The following is a 13,211-nucleotide window of genomic DNA, read 5'->3' on the forward strand; positions in this document are numbered from 1 at the left end:
CTGTGCCGATTGATTGCACAACGTCAATCTAGATCTCTACTCAAGCCAGCGTGGAAGCCAGAAAGTCCACCTGACGATATCTGATGCTGACTACGAGATACCCCGCTAACCTACTAAATCAAGTCTTGGGTGTCAAATACAACCAAGTCGAAAGTTAATGAATCATGCTATAACATCTTCCAGCAGATGAAAATACTGCCTCCAATCAACGACCTTCAACCTAATCAATTCCATGACTCTTATCAAACCTTAGAACATACAGTCAATTGCATAGTTACTGTTATGGCCCGTTCCGGAAGGGCCTAAGGCAGGTCATTCTGAGTTACGTGCTTGCTCTGCGTACACTAACTAGCTTTCAGCCTTGTGTATAATCGTATGTGTCCTTCTACTGTGACTTTGTATTGACAACGCACGTACAACAAGGATCACTCATACATAGCTATGTCTTTCATTATTGTTCAATACCAGGAGTGATTGGAATTCTTAGACTCACCCAGAGCGAGAATGTTGGGATCTGCAAGTAGCATTTGGATTATGATGAAGCGGTTGTGTCTTATAGTTAGGTACAATCGTGAATCCCCCCATCGATCCTTGAGGTTTATATTGGTTTCTTCATTCGTAAAGAGATACCTGATTACGTCGATGTGACCTAGCGAATCGCGTTTGGAAGTAGAGTTCGCCCATCTTAATCCTGTAAGTAGACATTGAAGTACCGCCGCGCTAAAAGTTGATTTAACGCAATAGGTAAGTTCATGGGAACGCTCTTACTAAAGGATATTGTGTCTATATTGGCCTTCATGACTTAAATAAAGATTATATTATATGGTGAGAAGCAAGAAATTTGATCAACATTGGTATTCGACTGCGCACATGAGAGGAATTTTGCTATTCTGGAGAGTATTGAGGTTCTGCCGATAGAAGTTAAAAAGCTTCTCTAATAGGTTGATCTTTCCGTGACTTGTCGCTTGGGTAGTGTAAAACGGAGCTATATTTATAGTGGATATTGAATAGGTATAGAAACTCGAGGATTGCTTGAGATAGTCTTTGGCTAGAAAGAGCAAATATAATGTCTTTCCTTGCTGGTAGGTATGACGCTATCAGGCAAATTATCTTAATATCTTAACTGGGTGATCCTAAGGATTCATTTTTGTTTTCTTATTCGTAAATTGTAGCAGGAAAGCAGTAGCAGCTCTGGGATTGGTCATGAACTTCAAGAATTGGGTCTTCAATTTCTTTGTTGGAATGTGTCTTCTCAACCCCTAAATGATAGTATGATATATTAGCATGCAGTAAAACTTGGAAACAATCAACGACTGTATTTAAAATCCCCCAAGAAGGTTATTTGTGACATGTATGGACGTACACAATGTTTCATTATAATCCGACGTTTTGTGTAAGCTTACTCCGTCACTTTGAGCCTGCTAATGCGTGTTTAAATGTTGTTTGAAGAATAAATCGTGGTTTTCAGTGTCTTGTAATATTCAGCGAAGGCCTTTGACCATAGGAATGGCCAAAGATTGTTTCTGAATTTGTGATATATAGAGGCGTCTACCGAGCTATAGGCGGTGTCTACTATAATCTAATTAATCTTGCAAACAATGCTAGTAGGAATAAGCAGCTAGGAAGAATAGTAAATATACATCCTCGAATAAGAAAGAGAAATTTAAATGCTTGTAGGTGTCACTATAAATTACGGTATAAAATAGCCACCGCGACATATGATAACCATGTCAACTAGTGAGTACCTTTAGATAGATTGATGTAGCTCACCAGATGATTGGACTAATACTCGTGAGGGTGAAGCAGGTTTGCAAGGGTTGCAACAAAGGAAGGCGTGTTGGAGAAAGGGGTCTAGCAAGGATTCTCGCGACGCAAGAATACTACGGTTGACCCCGGTGATTTCCATAGTACGTTTTTATCCTGACGTAAATACAAGCAATGTAATACTTTGTATGGTAATGTACTGGGTGATTAATGAGTAAAGTCTCTATACTATAAAGAATATCAATGGCCAGTTATTGGCTTCAAAAGGTACGGCACTATATCATGATCCCTGTATGACAGTAAAATAGAAAACGTACTATGGAAATCACCGGGGTCAACCATAGTACTACGAAGAGCTATGAGATCTAGTGCGGGCGCTTCGTAGAATCCATGAGTTGCCTGCCATTTAGTTAGTGTAAAATCCACAGTATTACCATACGATCAAAAACGAGACCCCGTTAATGGGTGGTAAATTAGTGGTCATGTAAGCCTATCATTTAGCAGCGCGCTAAGAAGAGCCGCTGAGATAAGCACAACAACTGGGTTCTCGTTGCTCTATTTTCCTTTGTTTCTTCCCGGACAATCTACATAGTATGGATATTTAAATGATTTGAATCACATCCCCTACAAAATTGAAATTGCCATGATTAAGGAGGGCCTACAAGTTATGGTTCTCAACCAGCTGGCTTGCTTCACATCGACCCTCCACAAAAGATGGTTGGTTTTATACTTATTCGACCCCCTACTGTGCCACGTAGCATATCATTCGAGAATGACATATGCACCAGCTTGCATGATACCAGGGGAGGGGAGGGGGGGTCGTACAAGTTCTCTTCTTTTCTTTGTCTAAACCAAGGCTTTGTACCTAGCGTAACACTAAATACTACTCCGTAAATAGAATAGTGAATATACTAACATATGGCGCAGTTCAAACGGAATAACTGCTTTTTTTTTCAGTAAGCCTGCACGTTGTCTGGATCGACTTGAATTCGTTTTTTTCCAGCCCAGGATCGACGCGAGAATCACCCCAGTCCGTAGTTGCTTAGACTTAAGCCAAGACACGAATTAGTTTTCCGATAGGTTTGCATCCCTGCCAAGTAATTTACTAGTGTAAATACCGCCGATTTCATGACAGGATAATGGAAATTCTGTATAATGGCCGGGTATTGATAAAAGAAAAATCCCCCGCTTGATATACAACGATTTTCTCTTTAATATTACAGAAGCAGGGCTACTGTGTTGTAGCAATCAGCAATGAAGCAAGCACCACACGGGAACCAGATAGCAGTCCTGATTTCTTTCTAATCTTAAACAACCGATACAGCACCTCACCCCAGAAACTGCAAATACGACCACTCAGACCCCTGGATGATCAAAGATAGGGAAAGGAAAGCCAGCTGTGTCACACAATGTAAACAAATATCTATTTTATACACATATATAAAAGGGGAAGCAATTTCGTAATTGGAGTTTTTGATCAATATCTTAGCTTCAACCTCCGCACATGCGCATTTTGCATCTAGATACCGAGAATATCCTCAAATTTACTCCTCACACCAATCAAAACCTCCATGGGGTCGCGGTTCAACTACGAGACCAACAAACCTGCTGTTGCGGTAACCACTTTCGTACTTCTAGTCTCGGTCATCTTGTCTGTCTCTGCGCGACTGGGGACCAAATATGGATTATTCAGGAAGCTCGCTCATGATGATCTCGCCATCATCGCGTCACTCTTATTTGCCATACTCCAAGACATTTGCATAGCTCTGGCGGTGGATTCTGGCTACGGAGATCACGAAACCGATGTCTCCGATAATAACTTCGACCAAATAATGAAGGTAGTACCGCTGCAAATACTCTCTCTTCCTTTCGGCAAAACTAAGAAATCTCGCCCGCCAGAAACTATTTGCAGCTTCTTTTTTCTATATTCTGAGCCTCCTATCCTCCAAACTATCCCTGGTTCTGTTTGTCGAAAGTGTAACGCCATTGATAAGAGATAAATGGATTGCTCGAGCGGTCAAGGCTACTCTCCTGGCCTGGGCAACTGTGATCATCTTCGGCACTGCGTTTCAATGCTCCACGCCGCACACGTGGGATATTTGGAATGGCCGATGCTTGAACCTGGTGTGTCTGCTTTTCATATCTGCCTCCCCTCAATACCGATTCAAACCACGCGCATTAATACCGGTACAGCTGGCATGGCGCTATTTTGTTGCAGCCTCGAATATCGCTACCGATCTACTCATCATTGCCCAGATTATGGTCTTAATTACCAACATTCAAACTTCCATTTCGCGCCGTCTGACGTTTTTCGGTATCTTTGCGCCTAGAATTTTGTAAGTGGATCTTCCAACTAAGTTCAAACTGAAGCTCACCCCATATGTATAGTTTGGTAATCGCAGTCATGATCGAGCTCATCATCTTGAGGAAATCCACTTATACGGACGACCAGACGTACCGCATGTACGATCTCACAATTATCAGCGTCATCATCCAATGCGTCAGTATTGTGACGGCATCCTGGCCTCAACTGATGCCTTTTCTCTCCTGGATGCAGTCCAATGGGCTCCAACTTAATAACGCCCAAGACCAGTCTTCATGGTCGTACAACGTGGCCGTGCAATCGCAAATACAGGCGAGTTCGCAGGACCGCAAAAGCAAAAGCCGCAGGGCCTTTGCTCCTTTGGTGCGCAGAGATCAGATCCTCGTGACGCAGGAGTGGGATGTTCAAAGCCAATCGAGCGCCGCACGCATAATCGGAGAAGAGGAAGATGCATTGCCACATGGTGCCATACAGGGCTGAGGCTATTGAAATAGGTAGATACTCTTGATATGGTTATGCATATCTCCACTACATTCATGTGGATATGTCTTTTACATTGCATTGTCGTCAAAATGTGGATGCGAACTCATTCGATATAATAGTAAATGTATATAGTCGAATAGGAACAGAGAATATATATCCAAACACACGAGACATGAAAGAAAGATCATGCAATTTTCTTCCGACGAGCCATCGACGCAACATCAGAGCCCGGTAAGCTGTAGTCTACAAATCCATGCTTCTGGTACACTGGAGCACCCTCCTTACTCGCATCCACGTATGCAGAAACGCCATCTCGATCAGCGAGATCGCAACCCCATTGAACCAGCATCGAGCCAGCGCCACGTCGTTGATAATCGGGGTGGGTGCCGACGGTATCTAGGTCTGTTTATCAATTTTCACATGTCAATATTGGACTATTCCGTTTTGTGGATCATCCTTACAGTAATGTTTCTCATCACCCATGACCCGCATCCTCTCTTTCTCAAGGACATTAATGAGTTCCTCGCAGCGCTCATAAGGTGAACTGGGATGCCATTGTGGAAAGCGACGACCGCGTGCTCCTGGCATGGACAGGTCCCATTTACCAAAAGCAATGATTCGTGGGCGGCCTTGTTCGTCCCTGAAGGCGGTATCAACCACGCGCAAGTACTTCTGGAAGGGCCTCGTCTTGAAATCGTTCAGGTGCCAATCGTTGAGCACCCATTGGCGCATGCCCGGAGAGTCAGGGAATAGCTCTCCAATCACCGGCTGGGAGAAGGCTGCAAACCAAATGTCTCGGATGGCAGGGAAGTCTTCGATGGTCGCCTCCTCGAGTACGAAAGAACTGGTTGTAGATTTTGAGCACATTTTTTCTCCTGCTCTTTCTTGTCCTGCTTCCTATGTTGCTGGTGGTGGTAGACGGAAGAGAACAATATGGTAAATGATCTGAACTACTACGTAAAGTATTGTAACATAAAAACCCGGTGTACACGCTAAGCGTGGTACTAGTAAGTTAATTAAATACGCCAAAAGGTTGTCTAGGGGAGGACGGAAATATGCGTCACTAGTCATGCATCTCAAACAACGTTAAGTGACACAAACACGATAACCCCGGTCATAACTGGAAGCGGTGTCTCGATGATCTGGACTTTATGTTGCAATTTACCACTCCTTCTTGCACCCGTATATCGCCGTGAATGCATAATTAGTGCATGTAACGCTAATATACTCGCGCGATTGCCTCTTTCCAAAAATCTGTGGCGAAGTCACACAATATGCCTCACTTTCAGTCCTCCTTGCTGTCTTCAAGTTTCCTGGGTACATTTACAAGTCACTGTCCATTCTGCATCTAATCAATCACTACACGCAACCCCCCCCACTCTTCGTTTTCTTCTTTTCTTCTCTTCTTGATCTCGCAGTAAGCCGAAATTTGGATCTGCGTCCTTCGCGCGTTCACCTATCTTGCTGAGTTCGAACAAAACAATGGCCTACGAATTGGAGAGCAAGACGCCTGGTTCTAATCACGACGGGGTGGCTCCAATATCTGACTACGATCGTGACGATGCGAATCTGCAGCGAATGGGCAAAAAGCCTGTCTTGAAGGTATGCCTTGTCTTTCCCTGAGCCCAGTCACTATGTAGTTGATACCCAACTAATATGCACTGCCGTTTATATCAGAGAAACTTTAATGTCCTCTCCATTCTCGGTTTTAGTTGCACGATGTTGGGAACTTGGGAAGGGGTTCTTGGGTAAGAGTTATCTGATACTGCGCTATGGTTTTCAGCCATTCCATTCACTAATCCACTGATCGAATATTCAGCACATTTACTGAGCCTCTTACAAAGTAATCTCCTTTCTTCCTCTCTCGCGCAATCCGTCTTTGACAAACAACAGTGGCGGCTCCGGCGGTGCCATTTATTCGTTTATTTTTGCCTGGGTTGGCACCATTTTGATGTTCATAGTCTTCGCGGAATTGGCTTCAATGTAAGGTCATATTTCTCTTTTTTATCTATCGAAAGGTAGATTAAACGCAAGCTCGCCATCTAATCAATCCAATATAGGGCGCCGACCTCCGGAGGCCAATACCACTGGGCAGCTATGCTTGCCCCAGTCAAATATCAGAAGGTTCTGAGTTTTGTAACGGGTAAATATAAGACATAGATGCACAGAAAATAATTGAACTGACTCTGAAAACTGTAGGATGGCTTGCTGTAATTGGGTGGCAGGCCGCTTTGGCTGCGTCCTCCTTCATGACAGGACAGATGATCCAATCGTTAGCCATCCTTGGAAACCAACTCTACAATGCTCAACCATGGCAAGGGACATTGATTATCTGGGCTACTCTGAGTCTATCATTGATTGTCAACTTGATTGGAGGAAAACTTCTCCCCCGCATTGAGGTGGTCGTGTTGGTTCTTCATATCCTTGGTTTCTTCGCCATCATGATTACCCTCGTGTACATGGCCGAACCAAACACCGCAAAAGAGGTGTTTACGACTTTTCAAAATGGGGGAGGCTTTTCTACCCAGGCACTGTCATGGTTTGTAGGCATGACAGGCAGTGCTTTTGGATTTGCTGGTGGAGATGGTGTTGTGCATGTAGGTTTGCTCCTTTCACCTTCCTTGTTTTCTTGGCACTGCGGTTTATTTTTACTAAAAACTTTTCTTTGACAATCCCAATCAGATGGCAGAAGAGATCGCAAAACCCGAAAGAGTGATTCCTCGGGCACTAATGCTTAGTGTTGCAATCAACGGCTGCCTTGGGTTCGGTATGATAGTTGCTATGTTATTTTCTGCTGGGCCTGATCTTGGTGGGCAGTTGGGTGAGATCACCGGCTATAACTTTATGGGCATCTTCATGGAAGCAACCAACTCGCTCTCGGGCACAATAGCCATGTGTTCGATCGTGATAATCTTTTACGGCTGTGCCGTGATGGGTCTTTTGGCCGCAGCATCTCGACAGCTCTGGTCTTTCTCGCGAGACAGGGGGGTACCGGGATGGAGATGGTGGAAACAGGTGAGATTTCATCTATTGCCTTGAGAGGGAAAAAGAGAAGAAGGAAAATAAAAAGTGCTGACTAACATACAATCAACAGGTCTCCACTTCAAGACTTTTACCGGTCAACGCCATCGTCCTTTCAGTGACTATCTCTACGCTTCTAGGCCTGATAAAGATTGGCTCCACCCTTGCCATGTACGATGTCGTGTCGTTGGCTGTGTCCGGCATCTACCTTTCGTATCTCGTCGTTGCCATCTTGCTTCTTATTCGTCGAGTCCAAGGCTATATCTACCATACTAGTGATTCCGAGGACGAACTTGTCAACGTACCTGGAGCAAAGTTAGTATGGGGACCGTTCCATTGCCCCGGCGTGCTCGGCATTGTAGTGAACGCTCTCGCTGTGGTATATATTACTATTGTTGTCTTTTTCAGCTTCTGGCCAAGTCTTATGAGCCCAACGGTGGAAGAGATGAATTGGGCCATTCTCGGAGTCGGCGCAACCATGTTCTTGACCATGGTATACTTTGTTTTCCGTGCCCGCCATATTTACACCGGTCCTGTTGTGGAACTTTAAACTGTATCCTGTCAAAAGTTGTGCCTTTGTTTTTTCTCTTGATTGGTTTGTCATGTTATAATATAGATGCTAGAATAGTTCATTATTCAATCAACCTGAAGGCTGTGCAGGACCTATCAAATGTATTCTCTGCATTTATGGCCACGTTCCTTCTGCCGCAGCGCTCATTCAAGACGATAATAGCTATAATTAGTCAGGGAATCCTGTGCCATTTGAAGAGGCTCTGAAAGAAATGTCAGGTCAAGTAGAACATAGAACAGATGCCAGACCGCTTAGATCCGTGCACCCAGCGTGTTATACACCGTCGCAATGTCAGGGTGCTCGGAACATGGATTGAGACTTTAATTCAGGTATAGACAATACTCAAGCTATCAATCACCACTTGTAAAAACACTACCTAGCAAAGATCATGTTTCTTGACTGACCTGAGTTTGCACTGTTACACATGAGCGAACGATACCTTAGGCATCTTAAATATGAGAGATCTCGATACTCAATACTACTGGTAAACTCTCCTCCTTACTCTTGACGCTCATCTCGTCGATGAAGAGTTTGATCTTCGGCTTCCTGAAAATTCCACGATTTGGCCGAATAAAGCAATGCCTTCAAACCCTAACGATTCGTATAGTGGACGGGGCGGCGCGCCGAAACCGATCGGATTGCAAATATCAATTTTTTGCGACAAACATTCGCTGGGCTTCGGATCCCGATGGTGCAGGAGATCAAGTTGGGGGTGAGAGTCAGTACGATGCATGTCACGATATCTCCAAAGCCGGATCAGCTTGCAACTGCAAACTATACGCCTGATGGAAGCGACCTCGAGTTAAAAGTGGTCGCATATACTAACTTGAGTCCACCAGATAAAGAGGAGGGACCGACCATAGAGAACGTGGAATCCCGACCCTCTTATGCCACCTGGTTCTTTAGCAGAAACTCAATCAATTCATCAAAATATTTCCATAGATTTCATGGCACTAGCAGAGGAAGAAGAAGATGGTGCTTGGGTGCTAGGCCCCTAGGCTCATTCCGCGCTGTTTATCGTATAGCTTACTGATGAAAACACTTGAAGTTTGCACTAAGGAAGTAATCGACCAGTGGGCACATTTCAGACCTGGTAGATAGCCGGCTACATGGTATAACGAAGCCGTGATGTACTTGGCTGATATTTTTCCTGCGGCTTTAACACGGATGGGAGCTATGGAGACAAGTCGGCTTCTTGCGCTGGAAGGGAAAGAGGAAGCCACCAAGAGTACGATAGAACCGGAGTTGTATCAGTTCTGGTACCCGAATGTGACAATAAATATTGATCTGAAAGCCAGACTTCCTCCGGAGGGGGCGGAATGCTTACATTTGCGGGTGGTGACTAGGATGCTGCGTGGGAGCCGTGTGGATTTAGATGTTCTGATTCTTGACCAGAAGGGGGAGCTGGTATCCACCAGTACGCAGGTGGCATTGGTGGTTGCTGGGTCGAGAAACATCAAGGGAAGACAGGGTTCGGGGATGTTATAATCATTGAAATAGTGGGAGCTTATAGAGTGCGCAATATAGTACTGAGTCTTTCGCTTGTGTGTTCAAAGCGCTGCGATTTCATGTCCAGGAGGACAAGGTGATCGCGGTTTCTACATCACTCCGCTTGAATCCGGGACTGTACCCTAGGCATATTCCCTTCTCGACTAAAGCTAATGGATACAGGCGGTTCATTCAGTTGCAGGTCAGACAACCAGGAATTTCGGGCCTCACCTGCTGTGAAATCTACTACATTCACCGTCCGATGTGTCGTCTCCTCATTTGGCGGTTCTAGAGAAAGAGTGATAGTCTCAGCTCGTAGGTACCCCACCAAATCCCAAAGGTCAAACCACTCCCCATCAAGCTCTTCTTGAGCCTCTGGCGGAAAAGCCGATAGAGCACTGTGAACTACAGGGAAGTGTTGTTCTTCTAGCCCTGACTTGTTCTGGTTTGATACGAGCGCCCCACGATAGTGTGTACCAGTGCCTCCGAGTTTGAAGAAAGGAATCTCGCTAAACCTTTCTGGCTGTTTGTTGTTTAGCCTAGCGTGTAAACATGTGTAGAAGAACGAGGCAATGGTTTCCCTCTTGACAAGTGATAGAAACAGTCGAAACGGTCGTCTTAACGCATCGAGAGGAATAGACGGATTGCTAAGTATCAAGAATCCTTGATATAAACAAGTTATCCTGAGGTGATCCACAAAAGCCAGTGCTTCAACTACAGATGCTGCACCGTCTAGCTCAAATGGCAGAAATCGGTTGTGAGGTTGTGCGCTTCGCCGGGTCGAATTAATAGGCAGAGGAGACTCTTTGGGATCATATTTCGGTGAAGATTGCTTATCTACCGGTCTTTGTACTCTTAGGGATGTGTCGTTTGGCTGCGAGTGGCCAAAGTCTTCGTGACGCTCTTTTCCATACTTCGCTGAATCAAGGCATGTTTTCAATGTGTCCCGGAGACGATCCGCAATGTTCGGGTGTGAGGTAAGAACTCGTTTCTCGGCCAGGATATCGCTCAGGTCAACAACCGCCTTACCCATTCTTTCTAGAGCAGACTCTAGATGGGCAACGCGTTGTTTAAGCGCCGTAATGTTAGCCTCGTTCCGTGCCCGGTACGCCCGTTGCGCCTGGAGAACCTGCTTCCTACGTCGCTATATTTGTGTCAGTGCATGCTTTCTTTTTCTTTCTGGCAATGCAACAAATTGAATAGACTTTATATATGTACCTCTTTCTTTTCAGGGCTTGCGGGCTTCGTGCACTGGTGTGATAGGCCGGTTGTTTTAGATGAGGTCTCTGACGGAGGCTGCGGAGCCGATGCCGTAGGCTGCACTCCACTCATCATTGTAGTAGCGGTTACGGCGGTTTGGGTCCTAATAAGATTGTGCTTGTGAAATGGCTCTTTGCGTACGTAGTATTTCAGAATCATCCAGATTGATAGAGCACGAGGCCGAAAAAGTTGGAGTGGTAAGTACTAAGTGGGGAGGGGGCCTCGGTCTCGTCCATAGCATGCTTCGGCAATCGGAATGATCACTCATCATCATAATGGAGCGAAAGAATAGCTTAAAGGGAAAAGAACATACCTCGGTTTGCATTCTAATCGCATTCAACGTATAGCTTCAGCGGCTGTTTGTACGAATGCACTATTGACGAATATATATAAACCACCACAATGGCCACCAAATACGTATGAAGTGGTAAGCGACAGGTACTACGACATCTACATACTACCTAGAGAAATCCATCATGACCTTTACCAACACCTACCAACCAATCATAACCGCGGAGGATGATATCAAATCCGCCCAGAAACGACGCATCATCTACATCCGGCCCTTCCTTCTCTTCTGGCTCAACTCCCTGGTCGCCGAAACCATTTTCCTCGCCGTTGGCGTATTCGTTATGACCGGAACCGCGGATCTGTTCTACAAAGTCATGTGGACTCTCATCTTCTGTCCGCTGGGCATGGGCGGGGCAATGGGTGGCTTGATAGACTACTTCATTGTCGACCACTACTATGGGAAAAAAGCGGCTCATTTCACCGGTATCCTATCGCTACTGATTCTCAGCGCGTGCAATTATCTTTGCTACAACCTGGATAGGCATTTTGGGTGGTTTGGGGCCACAGAACACCCGATGTGGTTCCACTGGCGGTACCCGATGATCTGGGCGGTTGGGTATTATAATGGTTTGCTACTATTCACAGATGAAGGACAGAAAAAGCTTGCTAGGATAGGACTATGATCTTTTACCCCCTTGGATTTTATGTCGGGGCGGGCTTCGAACTGGAGACTCTGAACTTGGATTTGGGGACATATCCATGGTTCCCAAGGATTGTGCGGTATGAGACTGATGGATGTTTTTGATGTAGAATCTAGCGTGTGTGTAGCAGGATTGGAGTGCTCGGTTGTTTTGTTATTTGTATTGAAGAACTATTAGCCCATGTGATTTCTAAAAAAGTTGGTTGTGTAGGGGATATTTTACTTCCAGAATTGAACACTCAAAGTCTTGGCTGACAACTTGAATACTAACCAAATCGTAAAAGCAACTTCCCGGCCATACACTAACAGTGGGTACTTATATTAATGGCAGCCTTGCTAGGTAGCCCATGGTCCAGGATTCTGGAAATGTTTGAATAAATAACTGATCATCAACACAATGAAACGCGCTATTAGAATGTCGGAAAAGCTTGACGCCGGGTTAGGCTGGTTCTCAGTAGGTAAGTCAGCTCCATCTTATCCTACGAAGTCCTGCTAAAGACACTTGTAAAGGAGCAAGAATCTTATACGCTGCTATAACCGGACCCTTTCGTGGCACGTCCGGGGCAGATAGCTACCGTCACCACCTTATTCAAGCAGCGATTAAATCGGTACCTAAGCTCACCCTGATTGAGATTGAAAATCCCAGAAGAATGAATACTGAACTACCCTGCCAGCTCACTGGACGCTTTAGTCCGATCCAGCTTCAGTGCGTATGCAGCTGTCTGGGGTATCTTTAGACGCTAACGGTTAAGTTAGGTTTCTCTTCGGGTCGTATGACCAGCTATATTTGAAATACTGCAGGAACAACCGGATCGAACCCAGTTTCGTGTCAAATGAGCATAGCTTGAAGGGATTCTGGATTGGTTCCCCGTGGGCCAAGTACGTAGTGATCAATTTTCATGGTAGGCACCTTTGACCCAATTAACACTGAAAGACGGGAACTAAAGACAATGATTTTAAGGCGGAGGATTCGCCAGATGCAACGGAACCAAATCTTCATTTCTGACAGAGTGTAGCCAACAAGCTTTCTCGGGAAAACATCACTACCGGGTGATTACATGTAACGTACACCCTGACGCCATACGCGACATATCCAAAACAGATCTGTGAGGCTGTGGAAGCCCTACGATATGTCATCAATGATCTTGAACACTCACCCAGCGAAGTAAGCTTAGTTGGTGACTCAGCGGGGGCTAATCTATGTTGGCACTCCTCTCATATCTGAGCTATTTCTTTCATAAAACTGTTTAGAACACTTTGTATCTCACTACATATCTAGAGCCCGAACCGACTCCCAACCGCAGGGTGGG

General features: G+C 45.2%; 5 protein-coding genes across 5 annotated transcripts; 3 read left to right on the forward strand and 2 right to left on the reverse strand.

Annotated features, from left to right (window-relative positions):
* Positions 1–3,335: 3,335 nt before the first annotated feature.
* On the forward strand, positions 3,336–4,567 carry BHQ10_004099 (uncharacterized protein; the record flags this gene model as incomplete). Its single annotated transcript, XM_040876428.1, has 3 exons — positions 3,336–3,602; positions 3,664–4,100; positions 4,153–4,567. The coding sequence occupies 3 exons, from the start codon at positions 3,336–3,338 to the stop codon at positions 4,565–4,567; spliced, it is 1,119 nt and encodes a 372-aa protein (XP_040732603.1).
* Positions 4,568–4,754: 187 nt separating this feature from the next.
* BHQ10_004100 (uncharacterized protein) lies at positions 4,755–5,437 on the reverse strand (the record flags this gene model as incomplete). Its single annotated transcript, XM_040876431.1, has 2 exons — positions 4,755–4,966; positions 5,032–5,437. 2 exons carry the CDS (start codon positions 5,435–5,437, stop codon positions 4,755–4,757), a joined length of 618 nt encoding a protein of 205 aa, XP_040732604.1.
* Positions 5,438–6,052: 615 nt separating this feature from the next.
* On the forward strand, positions 6,053–8,141 carry BHQ10_004101 (uncharacterized protein; the record flags this gene model as incomplete). The annotated part of the gene is made up of 7 exons (XM_040876432.1): positions 6,053–6,172; positions 6,248–6,318; positions 6,464–6,553; positions 6,631–6,713; positions 6,770–7,167; positions 7,253–7,585; positions 7,665–8,141. The coding sequence occupies 7 exons, from the start codon at positions 6,053–6,055 to the stop codon at positions 8,139–8,141; spliced, it is 1,572 nt and encodes a 523-aa protein (XP_040732605.1).
* A 1,587-nt stretch (positions 8,142–9,728) lies between these two features.
* BHQ10_004102 (uncharacterized protein) lies at positions 9,729–10,985 on the reverse strand (the record flags this gene model as incomplete). Its single annotated transcript, XM_040876433.1, has 4 exons — positions 9,729–9,820; positions 9,882–10,173; positions 10,369–10,794; positions 10,869–10,985. 4 exons carry the CDS (start codon positions 10,983–10,985, stop codon positions 9,729–9,731), a joined length of 927 nt encoding a protein of 308 aa, XP_040732606.1.
* Positions 10,986–11,386: 401 nt separating this feature from the next.
* BHQ10_004103 (uncharacterized protein) lies at positions 11,387–11,884 on the forward strand (the record flags this gene model as incomplete). Its single annotated transcript, XM_040876434.1, has 1 exon — positions 11,387–11,884. One exon carries the CDS (start codon positions 11,387–11,389, stop codon positions 11,882–11,884), a length of 498 nt encoding a protein of 165 aa, XP_040732607.1.
* Between the last annotated feature and the right edge of the window lie 1,327 nt (positions 11,885–13,211).

This window comes from Talaromyces amestolkiae (genome assembly GCF_001896365.1).
Source record: "Talaromyces amestolkiae strain CIB chromosome Unknown scaffold7.1, whole genome shotgun sequence".
NCBI classification, from domain to species: domain Eukaryota; kingdom Fungi; phylum Ascomycota; class Eurotiomycetes; order Eurotiales; family Trichocomaceae; genus Talaromyces; species Talaromyces amestolkiae.